The 15,587-nt window shown below is 43.7% G+C and overlaps 2 protein-coding genes across 3 annotated transcripts in view; both read left to right on the forward strand.

Annotated features, from left to right (window-relative positions):
- The window catches only part of ITPRID2 (ITPR interacting domain containing 2), an 80,403-nt gene extending 79,213 nt beyond the window's left edge, over positions 1-1,190 (forward strand). The window contains exon 18 of the mRNA XM_056861254.1: positions 1,155-1,190. The gene's annotated coding sequence lies outside the window, so the exon portion shown is untranslated. The remainder of the gene's footprint in view (positions 1-1,154) is intronic.
- Positions 1,191-10,345: 9,155 nt separating this feature from the next.
- PPP1R1C (protein phosphatase 1 regulatory inhibitor subunit 1C) overlaps positions 10,346-15,587 on the forward strand; it is a 36,875-nt gene continuing 31,633 nt past the window's right edge. For both annotated transcript variants that reach the window (XM_056861535.1, XM_056861536.1), the window contains exons 1-2: positions 10,346-10,438; positions 13,504-13,561. In XM_056861535.1, the coding sequence (XP_056717513.1) occupies positions 10,358-10,438; positions 13,504-13,561 (139 nt within the window). In that variant the 5' untranslated portion in view covers positions 10,346-10,357. The remainder of the gene's footprint in view (positions 10,439-13,503; positions 13,562-15,587) is intronic.

Consider the following 15,587-nt stretch of genomic DNA (forward strand, 5'->3'; position numbering starts at 1 on the left):
AATCCTAGTGATCCTGCCCAAACACCTGGTTTCATTATGCCCTCCTATTTTCTCTATTGGCTTTCATCCAGGTCTCTCTCTTCCACCAGTTGACAGCTAGATGGTCAGTTATCATACTGTGAGTTCTTTACTTTTTTACCCTAGGACTGGTGGTTGTATTATTGTGCCAAGCCAGAATAAGAATCTATTTTTTAAAAAAACTGGCACCTGAAATATAACAAATTTGGTGGGGTAAGAATACATAAGACCAGGAGCCAACCAAAACAAGCCCAGTCTCTGGTAACGCAATTCCAAAAAAAGGGGCAGTGTTGCAGTTAGGTGATTTTAGATTATGAGCGTAATGAATTTAAGTGGACGCCTTCCTCATTAATGCCCGGCATTCTAGGAACTTCCCAGAACTTCTAGGAAGTTCCCAGAATGCACTGGGGAAAGAAGTGAAGAAATGAAGATGGAGGTGAATTGGGCATGTCTTACCCATCTGTAGCTACAATTTGCATTTGGTGGCTTCTCTTCTGAAGCAGGGTGACTGGAGCCCCAGGCTGCCGTCTCAGTGTCTGGCCCCGATGTCATCACTGGAAGGGGACACACACAGCAGTGCTTCTGAAGATGGCCTTAATTGTCACGGGCAGATTCATAATGGACTTGACAATCCTTTAGCTACCCTAGTCCCAGACCACAGGGCTTTGGAGGTCAAAATCCACACTTTGTGCCCAGGTGCACATCAGCTGGAGTTCACTCAAAGCAAGAAAGATGTTTACTGTAATCTACAACCACTCAGCTAAGTTTTGAATCAAGTTCAAACTTGCACAGCTGCTATTTCCATTCCCATCATAGATAGGGTTGCCAGCTCGGAGTTGGGAAATACCTGGAGATTTTGGGGGCAGAGTCTGAGGAGGGTGGGGTTTGGGGAGGGGAGGGACTTCAATGCCATAGAGTCCAATTGCCAAAGCGGCCCTTTTCTCCAGGAGCACTGATCTCTATTGGCTGGAGATCAGTTGTAATAATGGAAGATCTCCAGCTACTACCTGGAGGTTGGCAACCCTACTCATAGGTCTCCTGGCATCTTATCAAGTTAAACATGCTTATTCATAAAAACATGTTTACTTTGACTTCTACTGAAATTTACTTCGTATCTCCCCCCCCCCCACTCAAAGGTTGACCTGTGTTCCGAGGACACTGTAGACCGAGTAGATGCAATTGTCTGTCTGTTCTCTAGAGGACAAAAGAGAAGACTGTTGTGTACTATCTGCACTCATGTGGTGGATTGCGTCCCTCTCCAGGTTCCCATGCCACAGTGGAGACATCTTTACTACTGCGCAGAAATCATCACAAGAAGTCTGGCTATCTGGCAAGCCTGAATATTTATTTGTATGTTTTCCTACTGTTCATTTGTGCAGAGTTTTTACTTCTGTGTAGAGCTGTGTTCTTCGTAAAAACTTGAAGGTTTCTGGACCTACCCCAGTTATAAATAGGCTAGAATTGTCCATCTGTTTTGTTCTATTTTTAAAAACCCACTGACCTCCGTGAGGTATTTGTGCAATAACTGATTCACTCTGAGAGCTTGAAACAATCAATACTTTTTTTCCCCACTGCTGTTACTTTGTGCCACTTCAAAAACAAAGAGAATAACCTGTTGTAAAAAAAGAAAAGAAAAATTGCTGTTCTCTCTGGGGAGAAGTTACTGTTTGCAATGAGTTTAGCGAATGACATGAACTTACCTGAAAAAGAAAAGCTACTACAGATTCTTACACTGAAAGCCTTATTTTTGTGCCATAGATACCATTTTACAATGTCTGTTGCTTCCTTTAATTCTCTTTTTCCTTAGGGATGTGCCTTATCGTTAAAGAAAATGTTTTAATATATAAATGGACTACTTCTCAGCTATAGCAGGAGGAGGTCTTTTCCTCTTTTTTAAAAAAGTCTATAAAACACTAGTTTAAAACGAAGAAACGGCTGTGTGTAACTTGAAGTGGGTTGATCACTTTGAATGGGTATTATGTGGAGCTTGGGTCCTTATTTCCTCGACACTTTTTGTAAAGTTTTACTAGAGCCTGGGGGAAAGTGGCTTTGATTGTAATAAATAAGATTGGAGGTTGGCAGGGTTTTAGTACATGTGTTGTCGTTTTTTGTCTACAGGATGCTAGATAGCTGAAATATAACAATATTGGAATGCTGCTGGGATTCCTAAAGGTTTCTGTTTGTTTTCAGCTAATAAAAACATTTTAAGCCTGTGTGTATTAATGACTAGTAAACCTATAACAGCAATATTCTAAGGTGGAAAGTATGTCCAAAGATTTATCAGTGTGTTTGGAATACACCTAAGGGCTGATTTTCTTTTTAAAAGGGGCTCTTAATGCCAATAAAATATTTATTTTGCCTATAAGTCATCTGTTTCATTGTTTGAATTCTTTGCTTTTACTGGGTTCTGTTTGTAATCGGAGACTGAAATCCTCTGGTGGGGGTGGGGATTGTGTGAATAGTCTCTCTGCTACTGGGTATTTGTGAGGAGCTCCCGGCGGACAAAGGAATCCTGGTCTACGCATGCAGGACAATAAGTTGTTAGAATTGTGAGTCAGTAGAATGGTCTGCAGTATTTCAGATTGTGTGCAAGATGTTCCATTTTTTGGACACTTTTTCACATTTGAAAAAAAGTAGAATGTCAGCAAGAGGTTCTTGGATTACAGTAGAAAAGAGCAAGAGTCCAATAGCACCTTAAAGACTAACAACATTTCTGGTAGATGCAGAGATTTGAAGAATATGAGATATGTTTATTTTCTCCCTTCTTTTTCCTTTCTGTATTCCCCATTATATAATGAAAATAAAAATGTGTACAAAAAAAAACATTTCTGGTACGGTACGAGTTTTCGTGAGTCACAGCTCACTTGCTCAGATAGCTGTGTCTCACAAAAGCTCATACCCTACCAGAAATTTTGTTAGTGACTCATGAAAGCTCATACCCTACCAGAAATTTTGTTAGTCTTTAAGGTGCTACTGGACTCTTGTTCTTTTCTACTGCTACAGACAGACTAACACTGCTACCCATCATGATCATTCTCCTTAGGTTACAGTGTTAGTTTTCTGCTTGTAGTTTCTTCTGTAGGAGTACTCTCAAAAAAGTGGCCACCCCAGGCAACTTGAAATGGTAGGATGAGCCATGCCATCTCAAGGGTTTGACTACCTCAGTCTGCTAAAACGGAGGGTGCTGGACCTGGCCTGATGTCATCTGTGTAAAGGAAAATTGTTGCTAACCCTCATATGGACAGATCCAAGAGCGTGCAGCCCAGAAGACATGAAGATGTTGGATTCAACTTATGATCTCTCTAAACCTTAGCATAAAACTAACATCAGTTTATGTTGATTTTTGTGCTAGTTTCAGAAGATCTTAGTATCAGCTGGTTCTGTCCATCTTTTTCATAGAAACGCAACGTGTTTGGTCTCCATTTTGTAAAGTTCACCTCAGTATTTGAAAAGCCTCTCCAGTACTCATCTGTTATGTTTGAGGCAGATTACCAAAAATACCCTCATAAAAACATAAGATAAAAGCAACCCTGAAAATCGGCCTTCAGGAAGTAAACCAGCAATAAATCAGTTGTAGCACTATTGGAGTCCATGAAAGGTTTTTTTTGAAAAGCTATTTCTTGCCAATCAGCAAGTGTAGATGTCAACAACCACCCCCGCCAGAGTCCATTCCATTGCCTCAGCACCATCACAGAAAAAGGTCGCACTCCTTGGTTTTCTTTATTGAAGTGACTTTGAACATGTAGATCTTAACAGTACTAAAGTTGTGAGAACATATTTTAAAGCAAGGATTAAGTTCAAGCAGTTTTATGTTAAACTGCCCCAAAGAAATGAACAATTTTGTTCTTTCTTAACCTTTGCCACTATTTAAGAAGCCATCTGGGAACCCACCACAGTTACTTGTCTGACTCTCATGCAACTAGAGTAACAAGAGCTTGATTCCAGGTAACATTTAACAGAAAGACCATACGGTTCGGGTCTGCAGGTATTGTGATGCGACTGAATGTATGTAGGAGACTGTATGGCCTTTCCACTTGGGATAGTTTTCTTCCTATTTCTATACTTCCATCAACTATTTATGAAACATGGCTCAAACCAGGCAATCTTACCCTTAAAGATCAATGTTTTTCTGACACTGAGTAGAACTGCACATACCTAAGTCATTTTTTTTCTGGCTGTTGCTGGTACGGCAGGGACATAAATGGCTTATTTTTCAGATGTAGTGAATATAGTGCTGAAATATGACTGAATCTTCATTGTAAACAGAATACAAATCTTTTGGGAAGGTACAGCGAACTAGACGAGATGCAGGCCGAGATTATAATTCTAGCCCAAGGCTGCAGAGAGCTACCACAGGCTCCCTGACAGAAGTCCTTCTGCCATGCCTCCCCACTCCAAAAAAAAACAAACACAAGATGTTTTATTAGGCTCAATATGCTGATACTGTCCTCTAGAGGTAACTTGCCTGCTTCACTGGGCTCTGGGTTGATTAGGGCCTCTATGATTCCCACCTTTGGCAATTTGGCACATTCCTCCCATATTGTTGTAGCTATCTCACAGTGCCCTGGAGGAACTGTACAAGGTTAGGGTATATGCACTTCCACCTGTGGGCAAAATAGCTCCAGAGGGTTGGCCAAACTCTACATCTTCTTCTTGTGAAACACTAGCTTACTAGGCAGGGCAGATTCTTCTTTACAGTATGAAAAGGAAAGCTTGCATCCTTCCACGATTCTCTGGCACAATACGTGACAGATCTATGTGAGCAGCTTGTTAACTGAACCTGCCTTAGAGCCAACTAGGTGTTATGACCACCACAACTTTGACCAGTGGCTGCTGACGCCATTTTAGAAAACATTGTGACTGTTTGAAAAATGCCATTAGGGCCTACTTCTCACAGCACAGAGGGACTAGGCAATCTTGTTCCCCCCCCCTTTGCCTTTTCAAGTACTAAAACAGGCCCCCCAATTTTTTCCTGCAGCAGTCTACATGCCTGCCCCTCTAGAATGAATGGCAAAGAAAGTGGCCATAACTAGAAACGGGGGTGTTTTATCTGCAGTTTTATTTTCCCACTTCATCTTAAACTTCTAACATATTTTTGTGAAATGTGCCCATTGGGAGAGTCTGAACTCACATTTCTTTTCTTGCTTTACTTGTATATAATAGTTAAACACTGCTGTACAGTATTACAAATAATCTGAAGATTTTGGAAGACCCAAGTTCTTATCGTCGTTATGGCAGTTAGAGATGTTCTTTTCAGAAAGCAGCTTGACAGCGAAGCAATAATCGAGCCACGATTATTGCTCTTTTTTATTCTAAATAACCCAATTACAAATGTGGACTGCTGGTAACGCAATAGATTTCCAGCTATCTCGGTACATCCTAAATACATGATGCTTTCCTAATTAAATATATGTCGGTAGAACCTAATCTTCAGTGAAATCGATTTAAGCTTCCTTTCCCATAAATGTGTTTAGGAACTGGGCGCTAGCAAACCATTTACCTCTCTAAATGTTGAACGGTAGCCTGAACAATGAAGCACGGTTTTCAATTTATAACAAGGTTATATCTTCACTCCCATTTCCTATATGTTGGCCTTGCACTTTCGACGTATGACAGCAATGAACATCTCTACCTTTAAATCAAATTGTTTAGATATTATCTCTCAGGTAAAGCATTAAGAGGAGCCAGATAATTTGTAATGTAATTTAAATTTTCAAAGTGTATTTGCAAAACAGTGTCGCCTGTGACAGATGCTAGAGCCCCAGCTCCCAATCCAAGCCACCTGGTCCCAAACCCCTTCCTTTTAATCCTGTTTGGGGACAGGCCATAGTTTTGGGCTGTTCTGCGCATGTGGTAAATGGAGATGATAAACTTTTGAGGAGACAGAATCGGCTGTGCCGGTCCATGACTATATATGGGGAGAGTCACATTTTAATTAGGGATGCTCGAACACCCGCCAGTTCGACTCATGTCCTGTTCATTTGTCACGAACAGAGAGGCAATTTTTTGATGGACTGTTCGTCCGTTCGTTGACCCATTTATGGCTGCTTGGCAGACTTGGCAGACTTCTTCTGCTATTCCTAAAAATACAATGCAACACTATTGGCGTATTGCACAAACTTGTTGTCATGCTGCCCAGTGAAATTTTATTCCCCCCCCCATTGTACCAGAGAGCCCCGTGGCGCAGAGTGATGAGCTGCAGTACTGCAGTCAAAAGCTCTGCTCACGACCTGAGTTCGATCCTGGTGGAAGTCTGTTTCAGGTAGCCAGATCAAGGTTGACTCAGCCTTTCATCCTTCCGAGGTCAGTAAAATAAGCACCCAGCTTGCTTTGGGTAAAGTGTAGATGACTGGGGAAGGCAATAGCAAGCCACACAGTCTGCCTAGTAAATGTCAGGATTACCCGGTAATGACCCAGCGCTTGCACAGGGGACTACCTTTACCTTTTATCCATTGTCCCACTTGGCAGGCAACAGTTTAAATGGACAGTCACAAATCATATAAATCAATCAGAGGCAGATGAGCCATTAAAGCCACCAAGGAAAATGGCCCACCTCAAGGGGAGCAGGAGCTTCCATCTTGGAGACAGAGATACAAATGTAAAAAGCTTCTGATTGCCTCAGAGGAGCCAGTATCCCCACTAAAAGCAAGCCTCCTTATTCCCCCTGCATTGAGGGGAGTGGCAGGGTAATTTTAACTCCCAGTTACTTCATTCACATGATCACATGAAGCTGCCTTATATTGAATCAGGCCATCAGTCATTCAATCTTGGCATTGTCTACTCAGACTGGCAGCGGCTCTCCAGGGTCTCTAGTGGAAGTCTTTCAGTCACCTGCTGCCAGATCTTTTAACTGGAGATGCCGAAGATTGAACCTAGGACCTTCCGTATGCCAAGCAGATGCTCTACCACTGAGCCACAGCCCCTCCTCAGTCGGTACTGAACAGACCTGATGATCTGTTCATATTTGATCAACACAGTCAAGCATGGTAAATTTTACTGTCTTTAGCATGTTCGCTGTGAAATTTGCAGTACCCCTAATTTTAATATCCATCACCAATTTGAAAACTGCAAATAACTAATAAATAAAATAATAGCGCATCAGAGTGAAAGGTTCTTGTCCAGTTTATGAGTAGAGATCACTTCCCTTGGAGAAAATGGCCACTTTGGCAATTGGACTCTATGGCATTGAAGTCCCTCCCCTCCCCAAACCCCGCCCTCCTCAGGCTCTGCCCCAAAAACCTCCTGCCGGTGATGAAGAAGGACCTGGCAACCCTATGAATATAAGATGACCCCCCTTCAAATGTGATGCACACCAAATTTATTATTGGATGTAACTATCACTTGTATGTGATTGTAAGACGACTCCCCCTTTTTTCATGCCATACCCATTGTCTTGCATTTGAATACTGTACTTCTATTTTTAAAAAATAAATTCCAAATATGTCCTCAGGGTTGGGAACCCTTGTATTACAGAAACAGACAGACTGGTATGAATCTATGGAAAGGTTTCTCAGACAGGTCTCTTGAGAAGCAGCGTACAAATCCCCTGAATAAAATAAATGGCACAGCTATGATGGTTAAAAACTATGCATCAACGCTAAATTTGCCAAGATGTTCTGTCAGTTTTTACAGTATGTATTAGATTGCAAAAGAGCGCAGCAGCAAAGTGCATCTTGCAATACATGCAGCAGCCGCCGTTCTTGTGTCGCCACTTCAGATGGGAATAGACCACTTGCATAAACTGTTAGTTACAGGAGTTACAGTGCATTCCTGACTTCTGAGGATGAAAGTCCTCAGAAGGCCAGGGAGGGGCTGCGGGGGCCCCCATGCCGGCATCCGGGCTATTTATGCCACAGTAAGTGGCCCCAACGCTGGTGGGGAGGCCCGGACACCAGTCTCCTGGCACTGCCACAGCAGCGCCATCCCAGGACGCCAACAGGGCCTTCCGCCAGCGTCCCACTGGCGTAAAGGCCCGCACTGGCATTCCAGGGGGCGTTCCCGGGGTGTTCCGGGGGGCAGGGCTGCCCGTAGGCAGCCTTCTGTCCCCTTTCACCCCGGATACGCCAGCGGGTGGGGAACTGCTTAGGAGGTGCCGCCTCCCCGCCCTCCCCGCACGCCAAAAGCTCAGGAATGCACTGTTAGCCTGCCAGTGGTAACGTCTGAGCCAGTTCTTTATTGGACACGTGCTCCACTTCTCTCTAGCTGCCTTTGACTGACATTGGCTTATCTCTTTCCTGCTGCCTAACTGATGGCACCATGCCATGGGAAATTGACTGCACTGTCTTCATTCATATCGTTCCCACCTGCTCTTTAGAAATTTGAACAGCCTTCTCCAGGTGTCTTTTTTTAAGCCTAAGACGTGACTTGTTGTGCTTACATGAGAAGCACAGACTTCTCCCCCTCTCTCAATTCTAGAGGTCAAGTAGTGTAGACAGAGATCATCCTTTTCCATGGGTATTCCAGTGGGCAGCCAGAGCTCCTGCCAGGTCCCAATTTTGGGTCCCAATAGAAAGACAGTGTAGTGGCTGGACTGAGGATACATCGGTTCAAATCCTCAATTTGGCATGAAGCTCACTCTGAGTGACATGTCAGTCTCTCTCACACAGCTTCTTGGGGCCTGTTGAGAGGACAGAAAGGTGGACGATGAACTGTGTTTACTGCCTTGACCTCCACAGGGGAAAGGAGAGAAGGGAAAAAATACCATGGATGAATGTGTAACAGCTATCTCGGGCATTTGTACTGAATGGGGAAACCCTTGTGCATGTGCTTCCCATGTAGGGTTGCCAGCCTCCAGGTACTAGCTGGAGATCTCCTGCTATTACAACTGATCTCCATCCGATAGAGATCAGTCTGCCTGGAGAAAATGGCCGCTTTGGCAATTGGACTCTATGGCATTGAAGTCCCTCCCCTCCCCAAACCCTGCCCTCCTCAGGCTCCGCCCCCAAAACCTCCCGTTGGTGGCAAAGAGGGACCTGGGAACCTTATTCCCATGTGGAAATTCCTGGCCTCTACAAGTGAGAAGACTGCCCTGCCCCCTGAGAAATCTTGATTAGTCTTATCTGCAAAGTTTGATGTAGAGGGATGTAGAACTTCTCAGATGTTTCATCCAAACAGGAACCCTAAGTCAAAATGTCAATAAGGCAAAATGTGGGAGCAACTTAAGGATGTACGGGAATCCCATCCTCCCTCCAAATATAATTAGTCCCATTGAACCTCTATTTCTTTCCCTTGAAATTCCTTAGATGTTTCCATCTGAGCAGGACTTTCCTCCCCTGCAAATGTCCCATAGTAATAATTCTCCTGTGAGCATGTAACTTTTTGGTATTGGAGGCACTTTCCTCTTGTGAAAGGAGATTTCTCCTGACGTAAGACACTCTGCTGGAAGAAAAGTTTATTCACTACTTGAAACAGATCCACAGGATCCAACCCAAGAAGCTGGATTCAGCAGGACGATTCTTCTTGGCCCTGGAAAACTGGTTTCTCTGAAGCATAACAGTGTTCAGAAAATGATTTGACATTGACACGTTTGTAAGATTGGGGTAGCGTTGCCAACCTCCAGGTACTACAACTTGCAAGTAAACTTGGATTGCATTAAGAAGCTATTCAACCAAAGGGCAATCACTATGGCAAAGTAAACAATATGGCATTGAAGTCCCTCCCCTCCCCAAACCCCGCCCTCCTCAGGCTCACCCCAGAAACCTCCCGCTGGTGGCAAAGAAGGACCTGGCAACCCAAGCTCTGGTTGACTTGCTACAAAAAGAGATGGAGAGAGACAGAGATGATTCTGCAGGCACCTCATGAGGGGATCAAGTGATCACATCCTGCCCGCTCCACACCTCGGATCTGCAAACATCCTGATCTCTGCGTCTATCAATAATTCATGGCCCATCAAGCAATACTCCGAAGGGCGCTTACCCTGCACTTTGGAGCAGCCAGTTAGTAATGTACAGTGGAGAGATCCCATCTTTCAAATCCCAGGGCATCAGGCCAAGATCGGCTAGTATTGCATTTTCAATTAGCTCCTGAGTGAATGCTTGGCATACGTGGAAGGCAACCAGCGCACAATTAGTTTATTGTTGCCTTCGACTTTGTGCTGAGAGGCTTTTTTGGAGGACCAAAGGAAGAGCCATCGTGGTTCCAGCCAGGGGCTTTGCTGTGGAATAAGAGGAGTTTCTCAATCCAGGGCAGCTTTGCTTGCTAACTCGGGAATTACAGCTGTTATTAAGGAGTGCTTGGCGTGGCTTCCGGGAGCGTGCCGGGGATAATCACAGAAACGACGCTTGCTTGCTTTCTGTCTCGTTTTTCAGCCGTTCTGGGGGGGTCTCTTCTGGTTATTGTCATGGAGCCGAACAGTCCAAAAAAGATACAATTTGCTGTGCCGTTATTTCAAAGTCAAATAGATCCTGAAGCCGCTGAACAGGTAAGCTGGTTTTATCTTCACTGCCCAGAGGAGAGGTTGAAAGGGATGCTACAACAGTAGAAAAATTGCACATAGCTCAACAGAAGCGATGAAGTTCTATAAGATGTACTTCTAGGAAAGGGCACAATTCTCTTTTGGATATTCCCAATGAAGCATGTGCTTCCCCCCACCCCTTGAACAAATATTGGTTTCTTCATTAGAACAGACACTTTGCTGTAGCGATCGTTCTGCTTTTTTTCTGGTACTGCTCTGTACAGATTCTGTACTAAAAAGATTCTGTACTAAAATATACATGGGTAAATGTCAGAATTTTTTAAAAAGAGATGTCATTGTGTCATGCATATGTGTAAGGAATTCAGGAAAGTATAATTGCTATTTCATAAAAAGGGCAGGAGTTTTTATTTGGAAGCACTTGAGTGACGAACTTGAAAAAAGATGTTGAGAAAAACTACAGTCCTCTAAAAGAATACCTATAATTTTGTGCGTGTGAAACATACACACACTCACATATACTAAACGAATGGTCAGGAATTTACGCACATTTTACAATATATTGTAAACTGAATTTTTGAAAGCATATAATTTAACACATGTATGCTTTATCATAAAAATGCTGAAATCTTGGAAGTCTAATAGGGGATCTGCTTGATTGCTTGGAATCCACCACTCTGACTGTCTAGATTTATGTGTCCATATTTCTGTTATACATGCAAAACAGGGCTTTGTATATCATTGGTGTTCCATCATAAATGTTCTACAGGACAGTACAGCCTTTGCCAGAAAGAAATGGCCTGCTATTGGTAGCCATAGAATGAACCAGAGTGCTTAGTCCATGTTCAAAGATTTTCTGGAGAGTGAGATAATCATAATGAGAACAGTTTACTGAATGTTACATGATCTTCAGAGGAAAATATGTAATTACTAGAACCATGTTCCCCATTAAAATCAGCAAGGATCATGCCGACAATAACTCAAGTATTCTGCCCATCATTAAATACCACTGTGTGTATCAGCTAGCCTGCTTGTTTCATGGTTGGTAGACATCAAAATTGTTACAAACTAGGCCCTGTACTGTTATATGGTATAGTGGTTAAGAGCGGTGGTTTGGAGCAGTGGACTCTAATCTGGAGAACCGGGTACGATTCCCCACTCCTCCACATGAGTGGCGGAGGCTAATCTGGTGAACTGGATTTGTTTCCCCACTCCTCCACATGAGTGGCGAAGGCTAATCTGGTGAACTGGATTTGTTTCCCCACTCCTCCACATGAGTGGCGGAGGCTAATCTGGTGAACTGGATTTGTTTCCCCACTCCTCCACATGAGTGGCGAAGGCTAATCTGGTGAACTGGATTTGTTTCCCCACTCCTCCACATGAGTGGCGAAGGCTAATCTGGTGAACTGGATTTGTTTCCCCACTCCTCCACATGAGTGGCGGAGGCTAATCTGGTGAACTGGATTTGTTTCCCCACTCCTCCACATGAGTGGCGGAGGCTAATCTGGTGAACTGGATTTGTTTCCCCACTCCTACACATGAAGCCAGCTGGGTGACCTTGGGCTAGTCACACACTCTCAGCCCCACAGGGTGTCTGTTGTGGGGAGAGGAAGGGACAGTAATTGTAAGCCGGTTTGATTCTTCCTTAAGTGGTAAAGAAAGTCAGCATATAAAAACCAACTCTTCTTCTTCTACACGTCTTCCAATGTCCCAGATAGCAGACAGGATATTTAAGGCAGAATATCTTTACTATCCGCTGATCAAACCCTTTCTTCACCAGCAATGAATGCTAAGGAGAAGACACACAGAGTGCTGGAATCAGGATCAGGCATTCTGACGCCATTGTTATTTGATGGTTAGAAAGGCATTGTAGGATCGGTGCCAAAGAACTGCCTCGGGTCACACCAAGGGTTTGGGCCAACTCAGTGGAATCTTTTGTTGGTTTCCCTTAAATAAAACGCCCATGCCATATCACAAAATAATTTTAAAACACCTCCAAATTTCCAAAGCAGTTTGCCATGTAGCACAAGGGAGAAAAAAACATTCCAAATTCCTTTTGTGCTCATGGAATTAGTTCTTTGGATCTTGACCAGCTGATCTGTTAGACTGATAATAATTTCATCAAAAAGCTAATGAATATTTTTCAATAGTGCTATTATACTACTGTCACTTGAGCAGATCTGACCAGGGTTATGTACTATCTGCAGATTTTTACTCAATAGTTGCACAAAGCCAAAACAATGTCCAACAGTGAAAGTAATTGTTTTATTAAAGTGTAAGCACTGAACATACATCTTGCAAAAAGAAACTTAGAAGACCAACAAATATAATAGAAGGAGAAAAATGTTTACAGAAAGAGATGTCCTGAAGTGAAAGTTTCTCTAACATCATTAGGGTTGAGGGGGGGGGGGTGAACTGGAGGCCAAGATGTAATGGTCAACTAGAGATGACCAACACAAAGAAGTAATTTTTCACGTTGGTAGGGTTGCCAACCTCCAGGTACTAGCTGGAGATCTCCAGCTATTAACACTGATCTCCAGGCACTAGAGATCAGTTCATCTGGCGAAAATGGCTGCTTTGGCAATTAGACTCAATGGCACTGAAGTCCCTCCCCTCCCCAAACCCTCCCCTCCTCAGGCTCGGCCCCAAAAACCTGCCACCAGTGGCAAAGAGGGACCTGGCAACCCTAATTGTTGGGGATTACCAGGTCTCCCACCATAGCAGAATTCCTGGCACCCCTAGATGGCACTATCTAATCCTATCCCTTGTACACTTAGTAAAAAGTACACAAAGTATGCTTAAGATTTTTTATATTTGAGTAGGCTGCCATTTATGGATGGTAACCATACAGATAAGGGTGGACTAACATAACAGTGTTAACTTTTACAGCGGACATGACAAGGCTTTGCAAGTTTTGTTTCAGTTGATCTTAAAAGCAGTGGGTAGTTTGAATGCTGTCTGAAAGTGCTTTTTGATGACCAACATTGTGTTATAATAGAACTGCCCAGCAATTTGCCATCAATTTTAGTTGCAGCTGTTTTTAACAAATCTCTTGGGGCCTATGTCTTCCACAGATCAGGAAAAGGCGGCCTACCCCAGCATCACTAGTCATTATGACTGATTCGCCTCCTGGTAAGTCACTTCTGTAGCATCTAAAATGGCTAGGCATGTACTTCAGTGAAGAGTTGATTATGTCAAATTATTCTGTAAGAAAAAGAAAACCAAAATTAGGAATAGAAAGTCATAGTACAATGATTTTCTGGGGGCTTAGGGTTCACTCAAAATGAAAATGGACATGCAGGTAGGGTTGCCAACCTCCAGGTACTAGCTGTTCTCCTGCTTTTACAACTGATCTCCAGCCACCAGTTCACCTGGAGAAAATGGCCACTTTGGCAATTGGAGTCTATGGCATTGAAGTCCCTCCACTCCCCAAACCCCGCCCTCCTCAGACTCTGCCCCCAAAACCTCCCACGGATGATGAAGAGGGACCTGGCAACCCTACATGCAGCAAATTACTACTTTCCTTTTCCCTACATTATTTTTGTAAATCATGGAGAGGGTCTTACATTTCTGATCCTGTGGATAGGGTTGCCGACTCAAAATAAGGAAATTCCTGGAGATTTTGGGGGTGAAGTCAGTGGAAAGCAGAGTTTGGGGAGAGAAGGGAACTCAGTAAGGATGGAGTCCACCCTCCAAAGCTGCCATTTTCTTCAGGGGAACAGACCTCTATAGGCTCTAGATGTTGTAATTCTGAGAAATCTCCAGGCCTCTCCTGGAGGTTGGCAACCCTAACTGTGGATATTCTGTGCAACAGCCACATAATTCAAGAGGCCTGTCTGAATGGGGAGGGGGATAGGGTAATAACAAGTCCAGGTGCGGCAACACTGTGCCAAAATCACCCCATTGTATCAACAAAATGTTTTAACTGCAAGAATGGTTGTTGTGTAAGGTTGCCAGGTCCAGGTTGGGAAATACCTGGAGATTTTGGGGGGGAGCTTAAGGAGGGCAGGGTTTGGGGAGGGGAGGGACTTCAATGCTGTAGAGTCCAATTGGAAAAGCGGCCACTGATCTCTATCGGCTGGAGATCAGTTGTAATAGCAGATCTGCAGCCACCACCTGGAGGTTGGCAACCCTATTGTTGTGGTTTGTGTGTGTGTGTGTGTGAGAGAGAGAGAGGGGGGGCGGGAAGTGGCTCTAATTCAAGAGGGGGGGGCAAAAACGCATGGTCGCTTTAGCCTCCTTTATTCCCTGTTTCAGCCAGGATTCAGCCAGGATCGAACGCATGTGTTTCACCAAACGTGCGTTCGATCCAGGCTGAATCCTGGCTGAAACAGGGAATAAAGGAGGCTAAAGCGACCAGGCGTTTTCGCCCAGAGAGAGAAAGAAGCAGAGGAAACATGTTACGTACCTGTTTGGAGGTTATGAAGTCATTTGTGTAATAGTAACTTAAAAATATGAAGAATGTCATTCAATAACGACATGTCGTGTTTATCAAACTTTAACATTCTGCTGCAGTCAGCTCTTAAGGAGTCGTATCTTCTTAAAATAAGAAAGGCTTCTTTAAAATGACTTCCTACAGATAAAGACGTAATTTAGGGCTGTTTCAGATATGCCAATGTAGCATAAATCTAAAGATGACTAGAATGGTAAAGACACGTCTCTAGATGCTTGTGAGTCCAGAGATTCTGCCTCATGAGAGCCAGTGTGGTGTCATGGTTAGAGTGCTAGATTAGGATCTTGGAGACCTGGGTTCAAATTCCGACTCTGCCATGGGAGCTCGCTGGGTAACAATGAGCCAGTCACTCTCTCCCAGCCTACCTTCCAGGGTTGTTGTGAGGGTAAAATGGAAGAGGGGGCAGTTGATATATGCCACTCTGAGCAACCTAGAGGAAGGGTAGAATGAAAATATACCGAACGTGACATTTGGACGTTTGATGTCTGCCTGCCTGAAGGTAAAACGGAGAGATGCTTTTAACGTGTTATAACATGATGCTTCTCATCTTACAGTGCAGCAGCCCAGAGAAGGGCCAAATTTAGACCCATGTACCGCTAATGCATCCTCAAAGTAAAGCCATTGACAGATTTCCCAATCAATTTTCACCACTGTCCATTTAAAATCCATTTGAAAAGCCCCACGTCTGTTTACCGAAGCTCCTTT

Source organism: Euleptes europaea, chromosome 15, assembly GCF_029931775.1.
Source record: "Euleptes europaea isolate rEulEur1 chromosome 15, rEulEur1.hap1, whole genome shotgun sequence".
NCBI classification, from domain to species: Eukaryota; Metazoa; Chordata; class Lepidosauria; order Squamata; family Sphaerodactylidae; genus Euleptes; species Euleptes europaea.